The sequence below is a fragment of the Saccostrea echinata genome, unplaced genomic scaffold (genome assembly GCF_033153115.1).
Source record: "Saccostrea echinata isolate AGI-Se365-2 ecotype Australia unplaced genomic scaffold, CSIRO_AGI_Sech_v1 ptg000117l, whole genome shotgun sequence".
In the NCBI taxonomy this organism is placed as follows: domain Eukaryota; kingdom Metazoa; phylum Mollusca; class Bivalvia; order Ostreida; family Ostreidae; genus Saccostrea; species Saccostrea echinata.
Genome location: NW_026889866.1, coordinates 110,464 through 137,489, shown reverse-complemented (window position 1 = coordinate 137,489; position 27,026 = coordinate 110,464). Strand labels below are relative to the sequence as shown.

General features: G+C 33.0%; 1 protein-coding gene and 1 long non-coding RNA gene across 2 annotated transcripts; both read right to left on the bottom strand.

Annotated features, from left to right (window-relative positions):
- Nucleotides 1-2,928: 2,928 nt before the first annotated feature.
- LOC133177317 (uncharacterized) lies at nt 2,929-6,835 on the bottom strand. The gene is made up of 4 exons (XM_061312372.1): nt 6,769-6,835; nt 6,401-6,490; nt 5,031-5,269; nt 2,929-3,909 (listed from the first exon to the last, which is right to left on the bottom strand). Exons 2-4 carry the CDS (start codon nt 6,421-6,423, stop codon nt 3,659-3,661), a joined length of 513 nt encoding a protein of 170 aa, XP_061168356.1. The 5' UTR covers nt 6,424-6,490; nt 6,769-6,835; the 3' UTR covers nt 2,929-3,658.
- A 967-nt stretch (nt 6,836-7,802) lies between these two features.
- On the bottom strand, nt 7,803-9,367 carry LOC133177319 (uncharacterized). The gene is made up of 3 exons (XR_009719663.1): nt 9,326-9,367; nt 8,799-8,861; nt 7,803-7,839 (listed from the first exon to the last, which is right to left on the bottom strand). It is a non-coding gene; the product is annotated as an uncharacterized LOC133177319 (long non-coding RNA).
- Nucleotides 9,368-27,026: the final 17,659 nt, after the last annotated feature.

Below are 27,026 nucleotides of genomic sequence, written 5' to 3'. Positions count from 1 at the left end.
ATTTCAGGGCAATATTATTTAACTATACAATAAACAGAACGAACCCTAACTGGTGTTTTAATTCATTCAACATCAAATGCAGAAACCCTGTTACACTGCCACCAATATGCATCAGTGCATGAGTTTTGACGAAAATATGAGTTTTTTCCTAATCTCTATAAAACCAGAATTAATATGAAGTCAAGGTCATAGGGAAGGTCAAGGTCAGAAAATTAAGTCACAGTTAGATTGTATCAGTATGAATTCTGATAAAAATATCTTAGTTATTTTACCTAAACACAAAATAATGAATAGTAAGGTCAAGGTCAGAAAATTTCCACAGTTCAATAATTTTCATCTATATGCATCAGTGTACGGATTGTCAAAGTATCTTAAAGAGTTTCATTGGAACTTGAGCTAAACCCAAAGGGTGACACAGATGCAGACGAAAGATGGACACTACAAACACTATATACCCCAGCCATATTCAAGGTGGGACAAAAAAAATTATGTGCCACTGATGTTCATCAATTTGGAACAAATTAATCTCTATGCAAATTAAAATCTAGAAGCTTAGAAAAAATATCTATATCAAGTTCTATGCTTCAAATTGACTTTGCAAGTGAAATGAAACAAGAGGCCCATGGGCCACAACGCTCACCTGAGTCAATATGGCCCTGCTGTTCTTTGTCAGCAGATTTCTTCTTCTATATATTCATACGTAAAGCTTTGATCAACTGTTCTAGGCATAACCTATCCCCATTTGCCATGTTTTGAATGAAATTAAATCTAAACTTTCTGAGGATGCTTCTATATTCATATAACTAATCATGGTTTTGCTGTTCTTGAAACGGAATTTTAAAGATGTCTGCCATCCTACCCTGGGGGGAAGGAAGGGAGGGGGGGTTCAAGATTTGAACAAACTTGAATATACACTACCTAAGGATGCTTCCATATCAATATGACTAATTATGGCTTTGTTGTTCTTGAGAAGAAGATTTTTTAAGATATTTCTTATATATATTCTTTTGTTAAACTTTGATCCCCGATTATGGCCCCACCCTACTACTGGAGGATGCCCTGAACAAACTTGAATCTACAATACTTGGGGATGCTTCAATATCAAAATGACTAATCATGGCTTTCCTGTTCTTGAAAAGATTTTAAAAGATTTTTCCTATTTATTCCTATGTAAAACTTTGATCCCCTATTGTGGACCCACCCTACCCCCGGGGGTCTTGATTTCGACAAATTTGAATCTACACTACCTAAGGATGATTCCATATCAATATGACTAATTGTGGCTTTGTTGTTCTTGAGAAGAAAATTTTTAAAGAATTTTCCTATATATTCCTATGTAAAACTTTGATCCCCTATTGTGGCCCCACCCTACCCCCGGGGGTCATGATTTGAACAAACTTAAATCTACACTACCTGAGGATGATTTCATATCAATATGACTAATTGTGGCTTTGTTGTTCTTGAGAAGAAGATTTTTAAAGAATTTTCCTATGTATTCCTATGTAAAACTTTGATCCCCTATTGTGGCCCCACCCTACCCCCGGGGGTCATGATTTGAACAAACTTAAATCTACACTACCTGAGGATGATTTCATATCAATATGACAAATCATGGCTTTGCTGTTCTTGAGAAGAAGATTTTTAAAGAATTTTCCTATGTATTCCTATGTAAAACTTTGATCCCCCATTGTGGCCCCACCCTACCCCCGGGGGTCATGATTTGAACAAACTTGAATCTACATTACCTGAGGATGATTTCATATCAATATGACTAATTGTGGCTTTGTTGTTCTTGAGAAGAAGATTTTTAAAGAATTTTCCTATGTATTCCTATGTAAAACTTTGATCCCCCATTGTGGCCCCACCCTACCCCCGGGGGTCATGATTTGAACAAACTTAAATCTACACTACCTGAGGATGATTTCATATCAATATGATAAATCATGGCTTTGCTGTTCTTGAGAAGAAGATTTTTAAAGAATTTTCCTATGTATTCCTATGTAAAACTTTGATCCCCCATTGTGGCCCCACCCTACCCCCGGGGGTCATGATTTGAACAAACTTAAGTCTACACTACCTGAGGATGATTTCATATCAATATGACAAATCATGGCTTTGCTGTTCTTGAGAAGAAGATTTTTAAAGAATTTTCCTATGTATTCCTATGTAAAACTTTGATCCCCCATTGTGGCCCCACCCTACCCCCGGGGGTCATGATTTGAACAAACTTAAATCTACACTACCTGAGGATGATTTCATATCAATATGACTAATTGTGGCTTTGTTGTTCTTGAGAAGAAGATTTTTAAAGAATTTTCCTATATATTCCTATGTAAAACTTTGATCCCCCATTGTGGCCCCACCCTACCCCCGGGGGTCATGATTTGAACAAATTTAAATCTACACTACCTGAGGATGATTTCATATCAATATGACTAATTGTGGCTTTGTTGTTCTTGAGAAGAAGATTTTTAAAGAATTTTCCTGTATATTCCTATGTAAAACTTTGATCCCCCATTGTGGCCCCACCCGACCCCCGGGGGTCATGATTTGAACAAACTTGAATCTACACTATGTAATGAAGGTTTCCCATAAGTTTCAACTTTTCTGGCCAAATGGTTCTTGAGAAGAAGATTTTTAAAAAAAGACACCAAATTTTCACTTATTCTTAATTATCTCCCCTTGGAAGAGGGCATGGCCCTTCATTTGAACAAACTTGAACCCCCTTCTTCCAAGGATGCTTTGTGGCAAGTTTGGTTGAAAATGGCCCAGTGGTTCTGGAGAAGAAGTCGAAAATGTGAAAAGTTTACAGACGGACGGACGGACGGACAGACGGACAGACGGACTACGGACAAAATGTGATCAGAAAAGCTCACTTGAGCTTTCAGCTCAGGTGAGCTAAAAACACTACAATGTATTAAGCATAGTTGTAAACCATGTAGTTGATATTGTAATATAATGCCAAACAATTGACATGTCTATTATACAATGCTTCTTAAAATAGGGTAAACATATCAAACACAGATGATCATTCAAAATATCACAATTTTTTGTTTCTGTAAAAATACAAGTACAAATGAACTTCTTTTATGTTTATATTTATCTAAATAATTGTGTTCATGCTAACAACAAATTACAGCATACTGGTATTTTCTATCTGTATAAGAAAAAATGATTGGAGGGCATTCACATAGAAGACATTTTCTACAAAGCTTAAATTATGTAACAAAGACTTCTTTAAAAAAAAAAAAACAACAGTAACTTCATTGAAATAAGTGACAATTTGAGCAAAGGTGCATTTCAAAACATTTTTTTTTTCCAAATGCTCCATTGAAAAGATGAACACTAACAATAAAAAAAATGTTTGCATCTGTAAGTCGGACTTGGTAATTTAAGAAAGTTGTTCAAATTAAAAACATTGTTGCAAGTATAACATTCTGCAGTTTGTTCTCAATACAAATTTAAAATTGCTATATGTGCTACCTTTGTTGAAACTGCTAATTTTTAATTTTGGTATGTAAAAGTTATTCTGCTGATGCTAACAGAACAGCTTATGTGTACATTCACTTCATTGTATAAATTTACAAGGCCTATCTTCCATGTGTATAACTATTCCTGGACTGTAGTGTATAATGTGCATCCAAGACTTTCTGAACATTTATATTTTCTCAAATCCCATTGACTCTTTCAACGACATTAACATCATGTCTCTAAATGTGTTTGGATCACTAACACCTCGTGGTAAGTAAAATTCTAAGGAACAGGTAGAGGCATGTGGTAATCTTTTCACACCGATCTCACTAGCATAGAATATAATATCTATGCATTTTGGGAACCCAGTGGGTGGGACCTGATCCGCTCCTGTGATGAAAGAGAGGAGTTCTTCCAGTGTGGCTTGAATATTTCCATCTACAAAAGATTGCAGGGTAAAATGAATGTGTGTACAAAGACAACCACACTCTTAATTCACTTAAAATGATATCCTAATGATATCTCATGAAATACATCTCCAAAAAGTTGAAAAGTTCAAGTTGAACAAGATGTGTTTGTGAAACACTGATGCCCCCGTATGGCAGCTTATGGCGAAGGTTAAAGTAAAGTTTCTCAAAAGCAAGTCAAAATCCAGGCCAAAAGATGAAAAATGTTGGTGCCCAAAGAAAGGTCTTGTCTCGAGGAATATACCTGTGAAATATGAAAGCCCTAGCTGCAACTGCTCAAAAGTTATGGCAAAGGTTAAAGCTTTTTAAAAGTAAGTAAAACGTCATAGTAAAGGTCAAAGTTGTTGGTGTCCTAAGGAAGGTCTTGTCACAAGGATTACATATGTGAAGTATGAAAGCCCTAACACACCATTCCAAAGTTATGGCCAAGGTTAAAGTTTTTCAAAAGTAGGTCAAACTCCAATGTCAAGGTCAAAGGGTCAAAGTGGTTGGTATCCAAAGGAAGGAGATGTCACAAGAATTACATATGTGAAGTTTGAAAGCCCTAGCACCAACTATGCAAAAGTTAAGGCCAAGGTTAAAGTTTTTCAAAAGAAGGTCAAACTCCTAGGTCAAGGTCAAAAGGTCAAAGTGGTTGGTGTCCAAAGGAAGGACTTGTCACAAGGATTACATATGTGAAGTATGAAAGCCCTAGCTCCAACCGTTCAAAAGCTATGGCCAAGGTTAAAGTTTTTCAAAAGTAGGTCAAACTCCTAGGTCAAGGTCAAAGAGGTTAATATCCAGAGGAAGGTCTTGTCATAAGGAATACACATGTGAAGTTTGAAACCCCAAGCACCAACTGTTCAAAAGTTATGGCCAAGGTTAAAGTCTCATAAAATTTTGTTAAAGTGGGTCAAACTCCAAGGTCAAGGTCAAATAAGAAGGTCTTGTCACAAGGAATACACATGTGAAATATGAAAGTCATAGCTCCAACCAATCAAAAGTTATGGGCAAGGTTAAAGTTGACAACAGACAGACAGACAAACAGACTGACAGGACAAAAACAATATACCCCCAGGATATTTCGATCCGGAGGCATAAAAAGTTTCTCACCACTAACATCCTGCAAGAATAACTCCCAGGAATATACTGTGTCTTCCTCTTGTGATCTTTTGTTTGATCCCTCGTCAGAAAAATTTATCTTGAGGAGGGACTCAAATTTTTCCTTGGTTAACGGTAAACATTGGTGACAAAACAGAGATCTAAACTGTGTAGAGTTTGCTGCAACTAGCTTCCAAAATCCTGCTACATCATCCATTCCTGTTTTACATTGGTTTATTGCAGCTGAAGTTCTAAAATACATTTCGATTTATCAGTAAAGCAGGAATAATGGTGCTTGTGCACATGTATTTTTGAGATAATCCCCTTGAGAACATATTTGGCCATATTTCAAAATAGACCCAGGGACCATTGAACATATCATTTACAAGGAACCAGAAATTATGTGGTTTGAATGGGATCTCATTAGTTTACAAAATATTTGATCACTTCTGAAAGGACAAGACCAGGAATGGAGTTATTTTTATCTGCAATTTTATCACCTACAATGCCTTTCTACTCCTAAATGGGAACTAATGCACCAAGTTTGACTTTTATCAAGAAAAGGTTTCTGAAAATATTTTATTAAGGGTCAAGATCTTCCCATGTCCAAGTTGACCTTAACTTTTGACCTGGTGACCCTAAACCAATGGAAGTCATTATAACCATGCACCAAGTTCACCCAGGAACAGAGAAGAAGGGGAAGGGAGGGGGGCATAATTTGAATAAACTTGAATGTATACTATATACTATCTGAGGATGCTCCATATAAACATGACAAATCATGACTTTGCTGTTCTTGAAAAGATTTTAAATTTTTATATTCTTTTTAAATTTTATATTCTTAATTTTTGATTGCCCCATCCTACCCCAGGGATCATGATTTGAATAAATTTGAATCTACACTATAAAAAGGCTTTCACATGTTTCGTCTTTTCTGGACCAGTGTTATTGAGAAGAAGATTTTTAAAGATGCCATTAAATTTTCACTAATTATTATTAATTATCTCTCCTTGAAAGAAAACATTGCCCTTCATTGAACAAACTAAAATCTACTTCACCCAGGAATGCTCTGTGGCAAGTTTGGTTGAAATTGGCTAAGTGGTTCTTGAGAAGAGGTGAAAAACTAAAAGTTTACAGAAAGACAGATGGACATTCAGGACATTCTGACATTGGACACTCTCCAATCAGAAAAGCTCACTTGAGCAAGGCTATGTTGAGCTAATAATCAATTCCCTGCATTATATTTAAACTATAAAATAAAAAATGAGTTCTGTTTTCAAAAAGAAAATTAGCTTTATGTAGTAGTGGATCAAAAAATTAAAAGTTCAGCAAATTATCTATTAATACATGTACAAAAAATAAAATTGGGGGAAAGAAAATACTTTTTCTGTTCAAATTCCACCATGCTAGCTTGGATGGCCCTCTCCAATTCTTCATCTTCACTATCCACAATGTCTATGTAATCCTGAGAACTGAAAAAGTATGATGTCATGTACTTATCGTATTTTTCAATTTTTTCTCAAAAATATTAAATATTCCAGCAAGCATTTTTACATTAATAATTTAGTACATGTACATACATGCATATATAGCTCCTTGACAGTTTAAATACTGGATTTACAATAAGAAATTGGATACAGATAGTTGCACGTGTTTTCTATTCCTTATTTAGGTCACCAATGTCGTGCAACTGTAAAGCCAACTATTGTGCCCCTGTGTGCATTCATTATAAATCAACTCAGTTACTTACCTAGCATAATGAGATGAGGGATTTGAGGGTCTGTGCTATAAATAAATTTGACAAAACATTTTATTAAAAATAAAAGATTAAACAGTATTTTATTTAAATAAGAAGAGTTACAGCACTCAAATTGCAACATTCCTTGGCATAAACAATGTGAATATACAACTAGATGTGTCATGGCAACCAAAATGCACTCCTCACAGACAGAGTATAACTCTATGATTCAGAGGAACAATGAAACTACTTGAAACCCTTTTACATATTGTAAATCAAGGATGCTCTTACAGAAATGACAATCATAAACAGCCCCACGAGTATTTTAATTGGCTCTTTGATGTTTCAGGCTCCTAAAATGCTTTCAATTTAATATAGAATGAGGCCCATGGTCCACGACACTCACCTGAGTCACCTTGGCCATGTTATCAGAAGACTTATGAAATTATTTTCCAATCAGAAGTAAATCCTACACCCTAAGATTATGATTTGAACAAACTTTAAAGAATCTACTCTTTATCAGGAATCTTTCATACAAGTTTCTTCATTTCTTGCCCAGTGGTTTATGAGAAGAAAATTTTAAACATTTTTCCTACATATTTCTACATAACTTGGTTGTCTATTGTGGCCCACCCAAAGGTTCTGTGACAAGTTTGGATAAATTTGACCCAGTAGTACTTGAGCAGTAGAGAATACAAAAGGTTAACAGACAGACTACAGACGACAGCTGATCAGAAAAAGTCACTTGAACCTAGGGATCAGGTGAGCTAAAAACAGTTGCAGTTGATAACCTTGAGCGTGAGACTTCTGCAACGGAACTGCACAGTTGGTCTGCAAATGTAGCTGCTACCTGTTAAAGAAGAGAATGAATGTCAAATATTTATATTTAAAAGCATATTGGTCATGATAAACCTTAAAATATCAAGTGTAGTTTGAAAGTTAGCTTTTATTATTATATTATGGTGCATTATTATACTAAGTATAAGTAAAACTGTTTTGTGTGATGTTACTATAATATAACTCTTGCAGAGATAGTGAGCTGTGTTCTCCAATGGAATCAATGATTGTGTCCTACTCATACTCCTTAAATTAAAACAAAATGAAAAATCTACACAGTACATATTTATATATATATATACATATACATGTATAAGGTCAAGAAATACATGTCATTAGACACTAAAATAAAATACAAAGATTTCACTACAGGATTTGAAAGTTAATACTTTTGTACCTTTATCTGATGATGATTGGAACCAACAAGTGAAAAACAGGGGTGGAACTGACATAATTAGTTAAGTAGACACTTAGAGGGGTAATATAGAAATATATGGTTCTTGAAAAAAAAAATGCATATTGGGCGAGGCTTTAGCCCAGCCCAATATGCATTTTTTCAAGGACCCCATATATTTCTGTATTACCCCTCTAAGTGTCTACTTAACGAATTTCAAGACTTTTCAAAGATTTTTTAATAAAGTTCATTTTCTCTGAGTTAAGCAAACTGTTCCGTAACAATTGTTTACATTGTGACGTCGTTTAATGCTTATGTGATGTCCGTTATTAGGCTCCTTGTGTTCAAACGAGGATGCTTCCATATAAATGTGACCAATCAGGGCTTAGCTGTTCCTGAGAAGAAGATTTTTTAAGATTTTTCCTATATATCTCTATGTAAAACTTTGATCGTCCATTGTGGCCCCACCCTACCCCTGGGAGTCATGATTTTAACAAACTTGAGTCTACACTACCTGATGATGTTTCCATATAGGTTTCATCTTACCTGGTCCAGTGGTTCTTCAGGAGAAGATTTTTAAAAGATACCATTAATTTTTCACTAATTCTTAATTATCTCCCCTTGGAAGAAGGCGTGGCCCTTCATTTGAACAAACTTGAATCATCTTTACCCAAGGATAGTTTGTGGCAAGTTTGGTGGAAATTAGCCCCGTGGTTCTTGAGAAGAAGTTGAAAGAGTGAAAAGTTTACGCACAACGCACGCCCGCACGCCGACGGACGAAAACAGTGCATACTATAGTGTTTAGTCTTACCTTGTCAGTGGACATTCCAGCTGCCTTGGAATCACAATCTTGAGATGGACAGCTCTTTTGTTCCTAAAGATGATAGACTATTTTTTTTAAACATAGTTGACAGTGTATCAATTGTGACTGAACATGTATATTGCATTTGTTGTTTTAATTAAATACTCTATGGTTCCCTACCTAATAACAGATCAATAAAAATTACAAATCTTCAGTATCATCTTCTACATGAACTAATATGAACATATAATATTCCATCTAACATGTTCCAACCTTCAATAAAGGTATACAGATACTCTTGCATTATTCTGGTTGGTCATGAAACACATAAAAACTTATCCAGCATTTTTATGTGCAGGTTTGACACAGATTCTTTGGATCATTCATTAAATACTCAAGTAACAGTTAATTATCTCCTAAAAAAAATGATATCATATTTTTCATATACCGGGTATTTCATAATACTGAAACAGGACAGAAGTGAAGTACAGTTACTATACTACCCATTGCCATAAATTTAATTTTACCATACTTACAGAATCTTCTTGCTTTTCATCCAAATCATGCATACTGGTATCCTATACATATGATAGGACTATTTTAATATGTCACATTTATGATTAATACAAGTAAATCTGAAGTAGCACAATAAATTAATGTTTTTTAAATAGAAGACTTGCATAAATTTCTTCAATCAACATATTTTGCATATATATTGTACTCCATTGATAAGAGACCAACTCCTACATGTCCTACAGATATGCATTCCATATTTTACCACCTAAGCTCTCTCTCTCTCTTTCTTACACATTAAACCTAGAAGGTGTCGTGATTGAAGTGCAACACTTCAAAACATTCACATTGTATACATTTACAACATTCCATTTAACATGTTATGGATTTAAAGCATGCTCTGGATGCAGTGTATATATATATATATATATATATATATATAGATATTTATTATACCTCTGTGAATTTTTTCTAAATAAAAATATTACGAATAAACATGCTATTTTTTCCAAACAGCCCCTACCGTGGAATAGTTTTTGTGCTATTTGCCCATGGTGAAATAGTCATTAAACTATTCACCGGCAGCATTCTGTTTCCCTCGCTTTTCATCTCGGAACTCTTCTGGTTTTATACAGATTGTGACGTAACACAAGTAAAGACTGCTTCGGTATAATAAAACACTTATTTACTGACTATTCGGACAATAGCAAGTTTATCGTTCCCCTCGACAGCAACTATTTCCCTCGGCTGCGCCTCGGGAAATAGTTGCTGTCTTGGGGAACGATAAACTTGCTATTGTCCTCATAGCCAGCAAATAGGTGTATAATATATATATATATATATATATATATATATATATATATATATCAGGCAATATGCAATAGCTATTCACACAATGGTCATGTAAATAGACTTTTCCTTTGTGCACAATGGTCATGTATATATCATCGGCCATCTTTAGCAGTTTAGAAAGAATTCAGCACAATTGCAATGAAAGTTGTTAAAGTTCTGGGGCTATATACAACAGTTAATTTGTGACCAAACAGTTACTTGTTGAATGAAATAACAAAGAAGACCAGTTCTAGTTAACATGATAATTGTTTGTTATAATTCAGCACCATGTGAAGTAATCATTACTTGTCCATGTCTCACCACACACAAAGTGGTGTACTGTTAATCGAACAATGGATATATGTTTTTTACTTAAAAGTGATCAAAAAGCAACAATGTTCAAACTATCTTTGTCTTGGATTGCTTTTTTAAAACTCCCTAGTAAAAATATTTATAGTCATATACTTGCTATTTTTTGTCTATTTTACATAGAAAGCAAAATTGTGAAAAGTTGCATTGAAATAGCTAAATAAAACTACCTCAAGTAGCTAAATAAAGCTACGGTAGGTAATTCATGCTACGTAGCTGATTGCACCAGATCTGATATAACGTTACACTTAGCCCTCTTTTTAAAGAAAACACATTATCATGATTATCATTGGGAAATTTTAAATTGATTCTCGTAAACGGTATTTTTTTTATAACTGTAAAAAAGAATGATTCCCTGGAACACTTCTAGTATACCGGTCCCTATAAATATGGCGCTAAAATAGGTGCCGCCGAAGGCGGTGTACAATATAATACGATCGCGTGAGCGATCGACAAAATCGATAAAAAAGGCCACAAATCGCAAAATTGAGCCAAAAATCGTGTTCCTTGTGAAAAATTGGGTTTAAAAAACTGGTTTTTAAACACAGTTTTTTAAATGAGAATTAAAAGGTTTCGCAAAATAACGTACTTGTTGAGTAGATAAAACTCCATTTTGCGTTGTTTAGGAATGTAGTCACATGATCAGTTTTTGACGTAATCTCATAAATATTCATGACGTGCGTCACTTGTGTTTTGACGTAATGAAGACTTGTGAAGAAGTAGCTGATAGGACTCAAAGTGAAATGCTACTAAAATTGCGAGATTTTTGTAAGAAATGCAGGGATTTAACAAGTGATAACTAATTACTAGTAATTGGTTGATTGTATTGTGCATCACCATTGATTTGAAAGAAAAAATATTCTGAATATGGACATTAGGAGGTTAGGATATCGAGCTTAAGTAAACGGTAAGTCGCTTTTACCAATTACTTGCCAAAACTTAGCGCACAATATCGGGTATGTTTAAACATTAGACCAAGGCTAATTCATCCATGTTTCGCAAAACCTTCCTGTTCTTCCGGTTCTTTGTAAGCAAAAATTGCATATATACATGAATAAACCCAAAGTCAGATATAAGATGCGAACATGGGTGAATATAAAACAGTTACAGTATCCGAGCTATATATACTCTAACCCTAATCCGTAGATCGCATACAATGCCATATTAAATTAACGGTTTGTTTAAGTTTTGCATGTTTCATGCTTTACTCCTATAAGATGGTATATCGGCACAGTTCGACATTAGGCTGATTCATGCAAGTTTTTGGTCACAAAAGGCACTTGGCAGTGCCTTTTGTAAGCAAAAATTACATGAATTAGCCCAAAGTCAGGAAGATTTAAGAGTGGATTTATAAAACAGTTCCAATCTTAAGACAAAATACCCTAACCCTAATCACTCGATCGAATGCGTTTTGTTGAAGCGAGGGGAAAATGGCGGTTTGTTTACATTCTGCATAGCGACGGCAAGGGAAATAACTGCTCATGCGCAATCGCGTGATTCTGGGGACCGGCATACTAGAAACTTCCCGATTCCCTTTTAGCGAGATACTTCAGTTTTCTATTTTTTTTTTTATGCCCTGCTAAAAATGTCATGTGCTGACCACGCACTCACCAGCTCACTTAATGACTTATCTCCCGGTATAGAAAAAAATGATTCGATTTCCAGGCAACAACGGTTAGGCATAAGTCTCTATCTATTTTATAACTGTGCCATTATCGTTTCTCAAATTTCTGTTCACTTACAGTGTCTTATTTCGTACTTCTTTAGTTCTTATGAAGCTTGATTCCCTCGTGGCTATGTTTCAACTACTAAACTAGTCCCCTATTCATCCGGAACATCTCGCGCGTTTTCAAGATGGTATGGGTTAAAATTGACCAATGAAATCCTTCGTAACGAAACAAATAAACAATCTCTTGAATACAATACAAATGGAAAATTTAGAATACAAATAAAAAATTATACAATACAAATGAATTTTTTTTACAATATAAATAAAAAAATTTACAATGCAAATGAAAAATTGTACAATACAAATGGAAAATATAGAATACAAATAAAAAATTACACAGTACAAATGGAAAATATAGAATACAAATGAAAAATTATACAATACAAATGATTTTTTTACAATATAAATGATAAATTTTACAATGCAAATGAAAAATTATACAATACAAATGGAAAATATAGAATACAAATGAAAAATTATACAATACAAATGGAAAATATACAATACAAATGGAGAAATATACAATACAAATGGAAAATTATACAATACAAATAGAAAAGATGGAATATTGCAACGTTTGACATGCCATAATATATATATATATATATATATATATATATATATATATATATATATATATATATATATATATATATATATATATATATATATATATATATATATATATATATATATATTAATTATTCTTCAGATTAATTGTTGTTTTATTGATTTTGTTTGTAAGTTTAATTTTTTCCTTACACAATTACCTTTTGTCAGCTGAGCAAAGGAACACCCTATCTGAAAGTCGCATTGTTCTGCGTTGCACCTTCAGCTATCTTGACAGTCTTGGCCAAAGTATGGATAAAAACATCTTTTTTGCAGTTTGGACCATAAAAACCAACGTTACACTCTAAAGATAGGGTCATAATTTTATATCAAAGTATACTCGCTCTATCTTTAAGAAGGGACGTAAAAAAACATACAATCAATTTTTAAGAAGAATTTGAAGAAATAGTTTAATTCAAAAAGATTATTAATAACAAATGTTTATAAATGGTAATAATTGTTACATTATTTAGTTTAGAAACATTATGGTAAAAAGAAATTGATGCTTGAAAAGTTATGAATATACTTTCACATTTTTCCAAGATAATATTCCATTTGAATCCATCACAACACAATTTTTCCTTATCTCTGAATTGTGACATGACCCGGCGAGTTTTCCTTTGAAGTCAGCCGTACAATAACTGCGATACAGAGCACTTGTAGTGGGCGTTTCTTACGCAAATGAGCAGAAACTGTACTGTATCTGAAAAATATCAACGATACAGTATGGTTTATTTTTAGCGATGACGGAAAACTGAATCCGTGTCTTAAATGATATAGACATAAGAATCAATCAAATCGCATGATAGCGCCGTTAGTATCTATGCAAAATCTGAGATGAATTAAGTATAGAATTTTACAACGTAAAGTTACCAGTGGCGGGTTCAAAAATTTTAGAAAGGGGGGAGTGGGGGCAGTACACAAATGGTTTTCTTCGAAAAAAAAATGTTCAAACTGGAAAATCGAGGGTTTCGTGGGGAGGGGGGGGGGTTAGACTCATAATCAGGCCTGACACTATATACGTGCGTGATCGTTTCGTGTAAGTAAATTAAAAGTGTATACAAGTTTAGCAAACATAATTTACGAAAGCCAAAAAGAAAACAAAACTCGAAAGGGGGGGGGGGATACCGACGCGCGCAAGTGAGTGCTGGATCTGCCTTTGGTTCCTCTACATTTTGTTTCAAACATAATGTAATATGCCCCCTTTATTACATCTGTTTATTTCAATTTGGAGCCAAGAATTTTGTATACACATGTATGACGACCCGTCAATGACATCATCGGACATTTCTCTCAAAATACAACCTCCCTGAAACATTTTTGCTTCAAATACATTCCCATAAATGATTCTTATGTATCAAAATGTTTTGCACTAAATTCGTAGCTTAGATTTAAAAAAAAAAGTCAGCAAGAGCTGAATAGAAAGGAAAACACCTACGCAACCAAATATAAATTAAAGTTTGGGAAAACACATTATATAATGCATCTCATAATTATAATTATTTAAATTGATAGATACCTGCACGTCCACCTCACTTGGCATTTCAGTTGCGATTGCTAAAAATGGGGTACTAAATCAACTTTCTGCAAAATCATCTGATTGGTTGAGAGATATATACCCAAATACACATGTAAATTAGCGAGGTCATAAAAAAGGTCATGTCACATGTCATTTAGAATACTCGTTTCCTACTGTATCAGAGATACAGGGCGGGACCTGGCTCGAGCTATCGCTCTCGCCTTAAGCCCCGCCCTGTATCTCCGATACATTAGGAAACTCGTACTCTAAATATAACATAAAGAACACATTTTATTCCTTTGAGATTTAAAATTGTACGTAACTATGAATATTTCATACATAGACGACATTTAAGTTTTAAGAGTATGTAACACAAGAAAGAAAAAACTAAGAAAGACAAAAGTTTAACTTTGATATACCTTAAAATGCAATTCTTTCCAAAAGTTTTTAGGCCATGAATTGAACTGAAATATGGACAAATATGAAAGAAAACAATTAGAGAAATAATTTTAGTATATTCCATTTTTCTTGGCTGTTGATGTTTCGAATAAATTTTGCAACAAAACATGACGCATACGTATTATTTTAACGATTTCCCATGAGAAAATGTTTGATTTATTGAATAATTTACTTCCAGGTCAAAGATTTTTTTTTCCCGTTACAGAACAGTTGCACACGATACTAATCATTAACGCATGTGAAATTTTTGAAAAATTCCCTCATTCAATTTCAAATTAAAGTTCTTTATACCTTAATTTCCACTTCAATTGAATTCGAAATAAGAGACACAAAAGGTTTTTACCAGCACTACTGCGTATCTATTTAATAATTAATGTACCAAATATACTGAGGAACGTTTCGAAACAGAAACTTCTTTGTGCTTTTATCGATTTTAAACTGGCAGTCGACACGGTTTGGAGAAATGGGCTTTGGTACAAATTATTGAAAAATGGCATCAGTGGCAATTGTTTTACATTTATGAAAAATATGTATAATGGAGTTAAGTTCCTAGTGACTATCAATGGTCTTACATCTGATTGTTTTCAATTGTAACGTTGGTGTACGTCAAGGAGAAAGTATATCGCCTCTCCTGTTTCCTATGTATGTTAATGATAATGATTTATAAGAATTCCTCACCAGCAAAAATGTACAAGGACTTTCATTTAAATCAAGTATTCCATGTACTACAGAAAATCAGTTCTTAATTTATCTGAAGTTATTTTTTTCCTCTATGCTTACAATACAGTTATTATGTCCGAGTCTGCAGACGGTTTGCAGCATGCTCTTAATGAGTTCCATGTTTACTGTGTACAATGAAAATTGAATGTTAATGTAGATAAAACAAAAATCCTGATATTTTTCAAAATGTTCATCTGTTAAAATGTATTTTACTATAATAATTCGTTATTGAAATTGTGAAAGAATTTAAATACATAGGTGTCGACCGCGTGGCGCAGTGGTTAGAGCCTCTGCTCTAGAGTCACGGTGTAATGAGTTGATCCTTACGTCGCTGGTTCGAATCCCACTGTGGAGCGTGGTCACCGGTCTTTCAGATGAGACCGTATAAACCGAGGTCCTGGTGTCGCAGTAGGTGCTGATCCAAAAAAGGTCCCTCACTGCTCAATGGCCGTAAGTGCCGAGTATAGCTCTCCACTGGCAAGTGGTGGCGTCTCCATACGAGTGAAAAATTCTCGAGAGGAACGTTAAAAAACATAAAAACAAACATAAATATCTAGGTATATTATTTTCTAGGTCAGGATTATTTTGTAAGACTAGAAACACTTATACGAGCAAATCCAAAAAGCTATACATAGTTTTATACGAGAAGTTAGACAATTTAATTTACCAGTAGATTGTCAGCTTGATTTGTTCAATAAGGTTGTAATACCAGTACCTTTGAAAGGATGTGAGATATGGGGCTTTGACAATCTTGAAATAATTGAACGCGTTCAGACGTTTCTATATGTGTGAAAAATTCTCGAACGGGACGTAAAACAACATTCAATCAATCAATCAATCATCTAATTTTTTTTTAAATATATTTTTAATCTAAAAAGTAGTACCCCAATCTATATGATTATGGAGAAACAGGTCGCTTCCCTTAGTATGCAAAAGTATCATTTGATAATGAAACCCCACTGGGCAAAATTACTGATAAGTCCTGAAAATAGCATCGTATGTGTTTTATATGAATTTCGTAGAGGAGGCCATAAGAACCCTTGGATTTCATGTATTGAGAATACCTGGTATACTTGATCCTTTTGGCTACTCAAATGTAAATGAACAAGCTTTCATAAATATTAAATGGTTAAAATTTATAGATGAACAACGTCTTAAAGATCATAACATACAGAAATAGCAAAGCGATATACGCGATTCGTCCAAAGGTCAGATATATTTTATTTTCAAAACAGAGTTTGGACATGAAAAATATATGAATATACTAAGTAAAAAATTTTTTTTTATCAAATTCAGAACAACAGATCATCGTCTCCCAGTTAACACTGGGATATGCTTTGGGATTCCCCAAAATGATACACTTTGTCATATCATGTTTAAAAAGGGACAAAAGGCAGATTAGTATCACTATATTCTAGATAGCCAAATTCTTCAGAATACCGGAATGAATGTCTTCCTTAAAATATTGTTATAGACCAAATTTCTAAGTTCATTTATTCACTCAAAACCATATAAAATATATATATATGGTACATGAGGACAATGGAAAATATTTACAGCATATAAATTCTCAAAATTAGTGTCAAATGATGACTCCTTTGTATTAATTTAGTTGTGCAATTACACATTTAAAGTACATGAACAAGCCTGTCTTCCATAATTACTAACGTTTATTTAACTTGTATTTTCCCGCCATTTCACGTGTATCTTGTATATTGTCTTTGTTTGTATACATGTACATTGCATATATGAAGCGGGTATTCCCGTCAGTGATGGAAAACACAGCTGTAACTCTTAAAATATACGTTTATTCAGGTAACATGTCCAGTTGAATCAATGATAGATGATAGATAAATGGATAATATGGAATATGTAGAAAAGTTCTGAAATATATAAATTGCGTCATAAAAATATGTACAAAAAGTATATAATTTATCTTAAATTCCGATCATAAAAATATAACAAATTATCTGTCTTCCCTTTTACAATTAATTATCATATGTCTTCCCTTTTACAATTAATTATCATATGTTTCTGATAACATGAAGAATATTCTATATAAGGGAGTTCACTCTTAAAACATAATTACATGTACGCTTAACAGTCCTATGAAGAGTTATCTTTCTTTTCAAATCATAAAAATATATATACAGATAGACATACCAGTTTATGGAATTGAACTTTCTACAAATGCAATTATATATATTCTTTACTTATGGTGTTACCTATGTACAATAAATAAAATAATCAGGATTTGTTCTTTACAAATACTTTTCTCATAACCAATAATATTTAAATTAGTTTAGTTACCAAAAAATTTACATCAAACTATTTCTAGGTATATAAACAAATTGATTTGCTAGAATATATCACCATATTTATCTGAATAGACAGACAAATAATTCAATATGTTTACACTTAAAAGCAAAATAATCTTTTCTAGCCTTTTTAACATAAATTATGCAAAAAAATATCTTAAAGCATAAAAAAATAAAAACTAGAATTCTAGGGAATTGTCATCTAGGTCTTTAGAAACAAAGTCAGCAGCTTAAACTGCATGTGTAACTGTCACCATGAAATCTTGAGCTAAAACTGAATAAAACTCAGTACCCCACAAAGACCAAACTTTAAACCAATGAAATTTATCCATTTCAAAATCTGATTAATAGATGTGTGCATGTGTGGTTATGTCAAACTACATTTTTTTTTGTATATGTACATGTGTGGATCCAAAGGGGTGTACAGCTATGACACTAAATAACCATGTTAGTAAAGAATGAACAGAATGAAACTTTTATAGAAAACTTATCATTTATGCATTTATAACATTAAATTTTAATAGTTTATTTAATTCATATTTTTAATATTTATCTTATTTCATTCAAAATCATTTTAACTTTTATAATTTTAATTAAAGTACCTCTACTACATATAGAACCTCATGTACCATTCAGCTGTATGAGTAAATACATTTAAATTGAACTTGAACTTAACTCGTAGTGACATCTGTGGGAAATGTTCACAAAAACAATCAATTGGGTACTTATTCAAAATAATTTTTTTGAGTTCGTCAACTAATAATATATTTCCAGTGTGTTATTAAAACAAAAAGTTTAAAGGACTTTAAGATTTTAAGTGTATGTGTAATCATGGGTATTTTTGAAAAAAAAAATTAGACAGTGTTCTGTAAAAAAAAAAAAAATTGCGTTTTTTTAAATTTAAACAATATTTTATTATGATTAAACATAACTGGATTGGACAGCAGGCACTGCCTATATAAGACCTCTCCACAATACAGGTCAGGTCATACATATTACAAGTAAATATAAATTACATAACAGTGAAAAAATATATATACATGTGTATATTCTAAAGATATATATATATATATATATATATATATATATATATATATATATATATAAAGAAGAAAAAATAAGTAGGGAAAAAAATATAAATGAGCTGATGATACTACATAAGTTTGCATTTAACATATATGACTGATAATTATAATAACACAAGATTTTAAGTGTATGTGTAATCATGGGTATTTTTGAAAAAAATTAGACAGTGTTCTGTAAAAAAATGCGTTTTTTGTAACTATTGTTGCTTTATACACGTATCAGTTGGTTGATCAGCTTTCTGGGCGAAAATTAACTAATTCACGAAACACCAAGGATACTCATAGACTCGTTGATATCCTTGATACTTATAGAGTCGGCCTATATCTTGGTCGGCGAACCTATGGATGTATGGAAATAACATATCATCATAAATTCAGTGTACGAAAATACATTCTAGGTTTTTTAACTCATGAATTTAACAGAGTACAATTTCATATAAAGACGAAATATTTTTTCGACTTTCCACGACTATTCTTCATAATAACCCCCCCCCCCCCCCCAGTAGTACTGACATTCTGATAATATAGGTTATCGGTTAATATCGGTTCATATGACTCTGAACATTAATTTCATTAATTATAAGTGGATATCTCGGATTTGGGATATTCATTTTCTTTTACATGACAAAATTGTTTCATTTCTTATCTAATTGGATCTTTAAAAATGAAAATATTTTTTTTTTAGTCTAGATTTACATAAGTTTTCATAAACTATTAATAAAGACTCAATATTTTCTTATTTGCTTACAAATGTAATTTACAATGCATAATGAAAAACAATCATTTTTTGTTAGGCTTTATCAATGGCCTTGTAAAATGAAATTACAAATACATCTACCAGGAAAGAAAGTTGAGTTATTTATTTTAACATTCTTAATAAGGATCACTTGTAGGTAAATATATGCGTTGAGCTATAGGGCCGATATTGGTTTCAGTCTTTAGAAAAAGCTTATCGATATCCGTTCCGGTCGCTGACTTCAGGCCAGATGCGTGTAGTTTCTTGTTTCTCATTTATCGTTTAGTTCTAGTCAACTGTGTGTTCATCTGACCCTACTTTCGGTATTTACAGATACATCCTTTGTATGAGGGTCCTTACTTGATGCCTGGGTGATGGCAACGGGGCATAAAACCTTCACTGACCTTACCACATTCTTTTCTAATCTGTAAACCTTTCTCCTGCATTTTTGACATAACATGTCGCCACAATTTTCCCGAGGAATGAATTGATCTACTCTGCATAGCGCAGTATCTCTCCCAATGACACAACAGTACTATTATCCAGAGATGTTCTTGAAAGACAAACACAGCAATTTTTGCTCGGCATGATTTTTTTTTTTTTTTTTTTTTTTTTTTTTTTTTTTTTTTGTGACACCTGCAGTATCGATCAAAACAAAGTGAATGATTCGTGTCTCGTGTCCTCGAACAAAGTGTGCTTACACTGAGATATAGTTCCGGTTGATTGCGTTTAGTTAAAAGAGAATTTATTATCTGCATTTCCATAAATGTCTTTTATATCAACAGCAAACATACATTTAAGGAAGAAAATAGAAGTAAAATGCTAAAGCCTGTGTTTATACGGGTGAAAAATTTGAAAAAATAAAAGTGTGCCAATAGGTGAAAATGTACATTTTGAGTCTGCGGTCTTTCTCTCTGAGCTATACTGACTATGAAGACGTACATCATAAATATAATCCAGTGTGCTAGAAATAGGTTCTTGCATTTTTTGTAGGTTTTTTTTTTTTTTACGAATTTCGACCCTAGGACAGGGGTGCCCCTAAAAAAATCTTGTTTTAAATCATTCTTTAGATCAAAATCTATCAAAATTTCATGATTTAATTTAGGGGCAGGCCTGCCCTGAAGGACTTCTATGTCAAAATTGACACAAAAATTAGTACTTTTTCCGGAAAATTGTTCTCTCCTAGAGGTCAAATCTTTTGTTTTAACGAATACATCCTTTTATCTGTTGTATTTCTGTTGAATTACACATGCGCTGAAATAGTCGCTCAGGAAATTTGAGGAGAGAAAATTTTCGTTTCTTTCTAGTGAATAATTCTCTTTGTGAGTTTTATGCGAGTTGTGGCATCAGGACAGATTCACATATATTGGAAGTCAATAAAAGACGACTGTCTTCCGATGAAACAACGCCAAAGCGTAGTCAATAAGTAAGACTGAAAACTGCAGGGGTTCCTAATGGCACTATCGAGTTTGTTCCAAAACGCACCGCCGCCAGCCCATTCGAATACCAGTCAACCTGCTTGGGTGGATCAAATGCTGTTCAGAATAAACGACCTCGAAGTAAAGATTTCGAAGATAGACGTAAGTGAATATCTTAGTTATTTGTAGTCGTATAGAAAATATATAGTCCAAGGTCAGTCACTTAGAGAATTTACTGGTAACATGGGGAACACGATGGGGGGAATCAGGAAATCTCGAATGCTTATGACAAGTAACGTTGAAGAAACGATGAGGGAAGTAAAGGAATTTAAATCAGTTAACGAGCAGTTACAAATTTATTAAAATCACAGATTTCCAGGCACGTAGCATTTAAGACAATCTGCTTTTCTTTGAACTAGTAAAGTATCGAGGCCGTGGTATGGAAAACTGTACAAGGCTCACCAGCGACTTCTGTAAAACAGAATTTGGTATTCCAGGAGTTATGAGCATTGAACGAGCTCATTAAAATTGGTAAATATATCAACAATAAAACCAGACCTGTTGTAATTAAATTTTCTAGTTTCTGAACTACGGACTGCATGTTAGAAAGTCTGCTTGCAAACTTAAAAATAAACAGTTTGGTGTCTGCGAGCATTTCCCCAGGGAAATCGTAGAAAAAAGCAAAATCCTGTACCCAATTATAAGGAAGGCATTAAGTCAAAACAAAAGGACTGTGCTCAATGATAAACTGTTCATTGATGGTACACTCTATCATGCAGGTACCAACTGATGTTCACAGTGATGACGAGGAAGATGAAACCGAGGACACAGAAATACAGAATGCGGAAGGTGGCGATGAGGCCAGCAAGTGGAGAATGACTTTATATATAAAGATTATTAGTTAAGATATCATTGGAGGGTCATACGATATGATATAATTACGGAATGTTGGATAGAAAAAAAACAACTTTTCAGTTGATGGTACAAGTTTTTATGGCTTCTTTTTCCTAGAGAGCTATCAAGGTCAACGCAGGGCGGTGGATGTGTTGTTTTCATCGATGCAATCAGAAAATGTGTATGACATTAAAATATGGCTTAAACTTGATAAGTGTGCAAATCCTCATGTATAAATTAATGTATTTATTGAGTGTCAATAATGTAAAATAACTACGTTATTTAGGAAAAATTTATTTTAAAATCTTGCGCTAAGAATTGTCTGTAACATATACATGTAATATTTAATTTTAATTTTTTTTTTCTTTCTCTATGTATTGTAGTTCTCCATGTACATGTTTGTACGGAGTTGAATTTAGTATGATGTATGCATGATTTATTACAATTATTATTTAATGATCGTCCATTTTGACTGTCTAACAAATAATGAAGTTTATAAATGTGCTGTAAAATACGTGTCTTCTGCAATAAAGAGATTGAACTATACCAATTTGTACACTGTAAAAAATGTGTTTACAATTCAAACACTTTTCTAAACACTTTCTTGTCACCTCCTTTTTTATATGTTTAATTTCTAAACATGTAAAATTCCTAAACATGTCTTAGAAAGTGTTTAGAATTTAAACACTTGTGTTCTTAGAAATTAAACATATCTAAACACATAAACACGAGTGTTTAAATTCTAAACACATAACAGCAGATGTGTTTAATATCTAAACACATCATATTAAGTTTAATTTGTACCTGCAGAAAAACAAAACACTCTCGTAAATTTAGTCACAAAAAGTACATGTTTTTTAAATGCGCATAATTGTCAAAATTTTCAAAATATGTAACCAATATTAATCATTTTCCATAAAGCCACTGAAGCTTGGATATGTATTTAATCATACAATGCAGTGGACACTGTGCGATGTACATGTACTTAATTTACACAAATAATGTAGGAGAAAGAACTGAATAGATTTGATTAGTCTCAACAATTTAATCAGAATGACACATAATTTATAACGTACACATAGATAACAAACTTTTAATCTTCAAAATTATTAAGAAAATATTATTAAGCTGACAATTTAATATCAAAATTTCATTGAATATTTCTAAAAGGCTTTATTGAAGAATTATTAAACTAAAAATACAAAATGTATATTTATATATATATTTATTATAATCATTATAATTTGAATCAGCTGCAGAGTTTTCCTCAATTGTCAATCACAAAATATCAATTTTATGAACTTTCAGCAAGTCCCAAAGCACCACATATTATAATCTATATCCCATCAATAACTGCCAGAAAGTAATCCATTTCGAATGCACGAGGATAATTGTAAACACTGTCGAATTAACTCAGTAGTCTTCAACAAATGAAGTTTCAAAGTGTTGATTATGGAACAACAACATTGCACTTGAAGATGACACCAGGTACTCTGATACGTGTATTTTGAGTTCGATCTGGACTACATACGGTGCCTGTAGGAAAGAAAGCCAGATTTTAGAAAAAGTACACTATCACTGATATTTTACATTACTTAAAAAAACAAAATTGTTCAAATTTTAGTGAAACTACACTGATATAAATATAGATGTTTTTAATGACATTTAATATTATTTCCTCTCCTGCAAGTCTGTGAACGAATTCAAGATATCCCAAGTCAACTTTATTTACGTTGCTCATCGTGGTTAATTAATGCAAAGAAGTAAACAAACCTTTAACGTATTGCAGTAACAAGATGCCCTTTCACGTATTTCACTATTTCGTCATGGTTATCCCTTGAATTGGGTTGTCATAACTCTCATTGATACATCACCTTAGCTTGTTGTGTTTTCTTTGTTTAGATAGCCGCTCAAATTAACGTTCAAATATATGTGTGTCATTTCCGGGAAGATAACTCTACACTTTATAGTAAAATGTGTTTAATTTCTAAACGCGTTTAGATAAAAAACATGTTAAGACATAAGTGTTTAGTTGTTAAACACAATACTGTACACGTTTAGATCTAAACATGTAATTGAAGTGTTTATTTCCTAAACACAATTTTTACAGTGTAATGGGGACAGATATTATGAAACACCCTATATTTACGTGAGTGCGTGGAATGGGCATCTAACATGTAAATTCTATTTACCAATAAATAAATAAATAAATAAAAATAGCAAATCATTTACAGTTTAAATTGCACTCTTTAACAAGAATCACACACATTTAAATATACATCCTCCTTTGATATTCCACTGACATGTACATCGCTCATAACTGGCGAAATTTGGCAAGGAAAAGCCTCATCATGTATGAAATGTTTTGGCGATGTTTGTGACGATCTGTACCGCGAATCTGAAATTGTCCAACTTTTCCTTTCCCTGTTAAGCGGTTCGTTTACATGCTCAACAAGGAAGTTGTCTATTTCAACAGTCTCTGGCTTGTGTACCTCAGGCACGTGTGTAGAATACAAAGGGCCGTAATCCCTGTTCGTATCAATAGCATTTTCATCGATTTCGTGATAGTGGATAGCAGTTGCGGAGTTGTCTTTCTTTCTTTTTCTATTCTTTCTGTATCGTCGGCAGACACAGTAAAATACAACCAAAATTACTACCATTACAAACATAGCATTAAAGCTGAAAATACCAATAAGCAGGGGATTTTGGTCATTTACTAAGTTGACCTCATTTTTTCTTAGTTCTGTGTCGGATGCTAATTTAGTGTGTTGTATAACAATTGCAGATTTAGTTGATGATGTTTCCTTTTGCGTTTTGGCACTTAGTGTTCGAACTTGTGCTGTAAAATCTGTCAGTGAGATTTCTCCATTGTTCCTTTTCGTGTGCAATGGTAAGTAGTCAGATTTGGTGGATCCCAAATCTGTTTCCGTGGTCAGTTCTTTTCCTGTAACTGAATAAATAAAACTGCTCAATTAAATGACACTTATGGTCCCGCAGTCATGAAGCAGTTTTAGCCTAAGTCATTGTCTTTTTGTTAAAATTTAGAAAGCACATAAAATTTGACGTGTTATTATTAACTTTTTTCCTTTTTGTGTTGATTTTAATGGTTTAAAGGGGTGTAGTTTTTAAACTACTGAAATGATCTGTGGGCCAGAAAAAGTTTTCTAATTACAATTCAATATTTAAATTCAATAACCTTAATGAAAGCATTTCCATATTCATGAATACAAAGTGAATACTTGGTGTAAAGTGAATCAATAATCCTGGACTGATACCACATTTAGTAAGTTGTCAAACATATTCGTTATATTCTTCTTATTCTATCAATAAATTTGTTTGTTATACCTTTAAAAATTGTTCCCTATATAATCCGTTACTAAAAAAAAGTCTGAGCGGTCATAAAAAAAATCGACGTTTGACCGCAGAGCGAGATATTGGACCTGTGGATGTTGGACCGCTTACGTCACAGTGTGGGCGGGGTCAGCTGTATCTTATTTGCATTCGTTGGAGTTCGACATAACTTAATTGACCAAGTTTAAACCGCAGTGCAGGTAAACAAAATTTACATGTTATGTCAAAATAAAAAGTAAAAGGTATAACAAAACATTTATTGACTGTGTTCTCTGGCAAAATGCGTTTTGTCGACCCCTCGAAACAAACTGTTTGCCTTTGGCCTAACGGCCTCAGGCAAACAGTTTGGTTCTTGGATCCGACAAAACGCATGTTGCCCTCGAACCCAGTCAATAAATGTATGATATTGAAATGCTTATAAGGAACAAGTGAAAAAATTGAATGCTTAATTTTTTGACGGAGAAAATATCACTTTATGTCTACTTAAAAAAATCAGATTGTCTTCCCAAATACCTCCATCAACTATACATAAATCTGGGATATTAATCTGAATATATCGCATGAAGGAGGAACATACTTGCTACATTTTGTAAATCTATACATCCAATGGAAATGTTGCAAAACTTTCTTGCACACTGGCATCTCTGTTGACATATATCACCATACATGGGATATGGACAAGGTCTTTCGCAGTATTTCCCAATAAATCCAGTTCTACATGCTAGAAATATAATTCAACAATTTTCTTAAAAATAGATCACATTCGTGGTGACAATAAAACTAAAAAATAGATATATCATTTAAAGTGTCCATGATCAGAATTCTCAGTCCAGATAGTATAATAAAAAGCGTAAGGAAAGTAAATATTATTCAGACACGTAGAATCGTTTTTTTTTTGTTTTTTTTTTGGGGGGGGGGGGCAGAAAAAAAATGACAACTACTTGAAAAAAAAAAAAAGAAAGAAAGAAACAAGCAAACCTAAAAAAAAAAATTAGAGAAAAAAAAAAAGAAAAAGAAAAAAAAAAAAAAAAAAAAGCAGAAAGGAAAATTCTTCCAACATGAAAACCCTATTTCGGATGGGGGGTTGGCTATGTTCCTTTCACAACCAAATCTTTATTGATACATAACCAAATTAGTATGATTTAACTTTACTGCAACGAAACGTGGGAGGGAGGGGGGGGCAACCTGCCTTGCAATGAACATTTTCAATAATAAAAGGTTATGTTTGGGAAAAAAATGGGGGGTGCAGCCCACATACCCACCCACCCCTCCGATATTACGTGTCTGCTATTACCAATGCAGTTGCTGGAGTTCACATCATACATATACCCTGAGCAACATTCAGATCTGAAACGAAAAACGAAGCCACACTTTTGATTTTGCATATTATATCAAATGTTCATTATTGCCAATTTTTATAAGATTGTGACCTTCGTCAGAAACATTTTAAACTGTAGTGGTCTATTATAAATCTGTTAAAAATTGTAAGGCATTTGCGTCTTCAAATGTATCATTTTATATAGAATGATTAACATTAAAAATTAGTAACTTATATATATATAAAAAAAAAAAAAAAATTAAATTTTTTTTTAAAAGCACACATGCAGGGACCTTGGGGAAGAATGTGGCTGATTTTGCGGTTGATTTTCAAATTTCCTCGATCATGCAACTTAAGATCCTTCTAAT

Coding starts and splice junctions, on each gene's coding strand:
- LOC133177317 (XM_061312372.1), bottom strand. CDS start 6,423: ATGGTGGAATTTGAACAGAAAAA. Junction 5,270..6,400: donor GTGGAATTTGAACAGAAAAA/GTATTTTCTTTC, acceptor AATGTATTTTAG/AACTTCAGCTGCAATAAACC. Junction 3,910..5,030: donor ATTCTTGCAGGATGTTAGTG/GTGAGAAACTTT, acceptor AATCTTTTGTAG/ATGGAAATATTCAAGCCACA.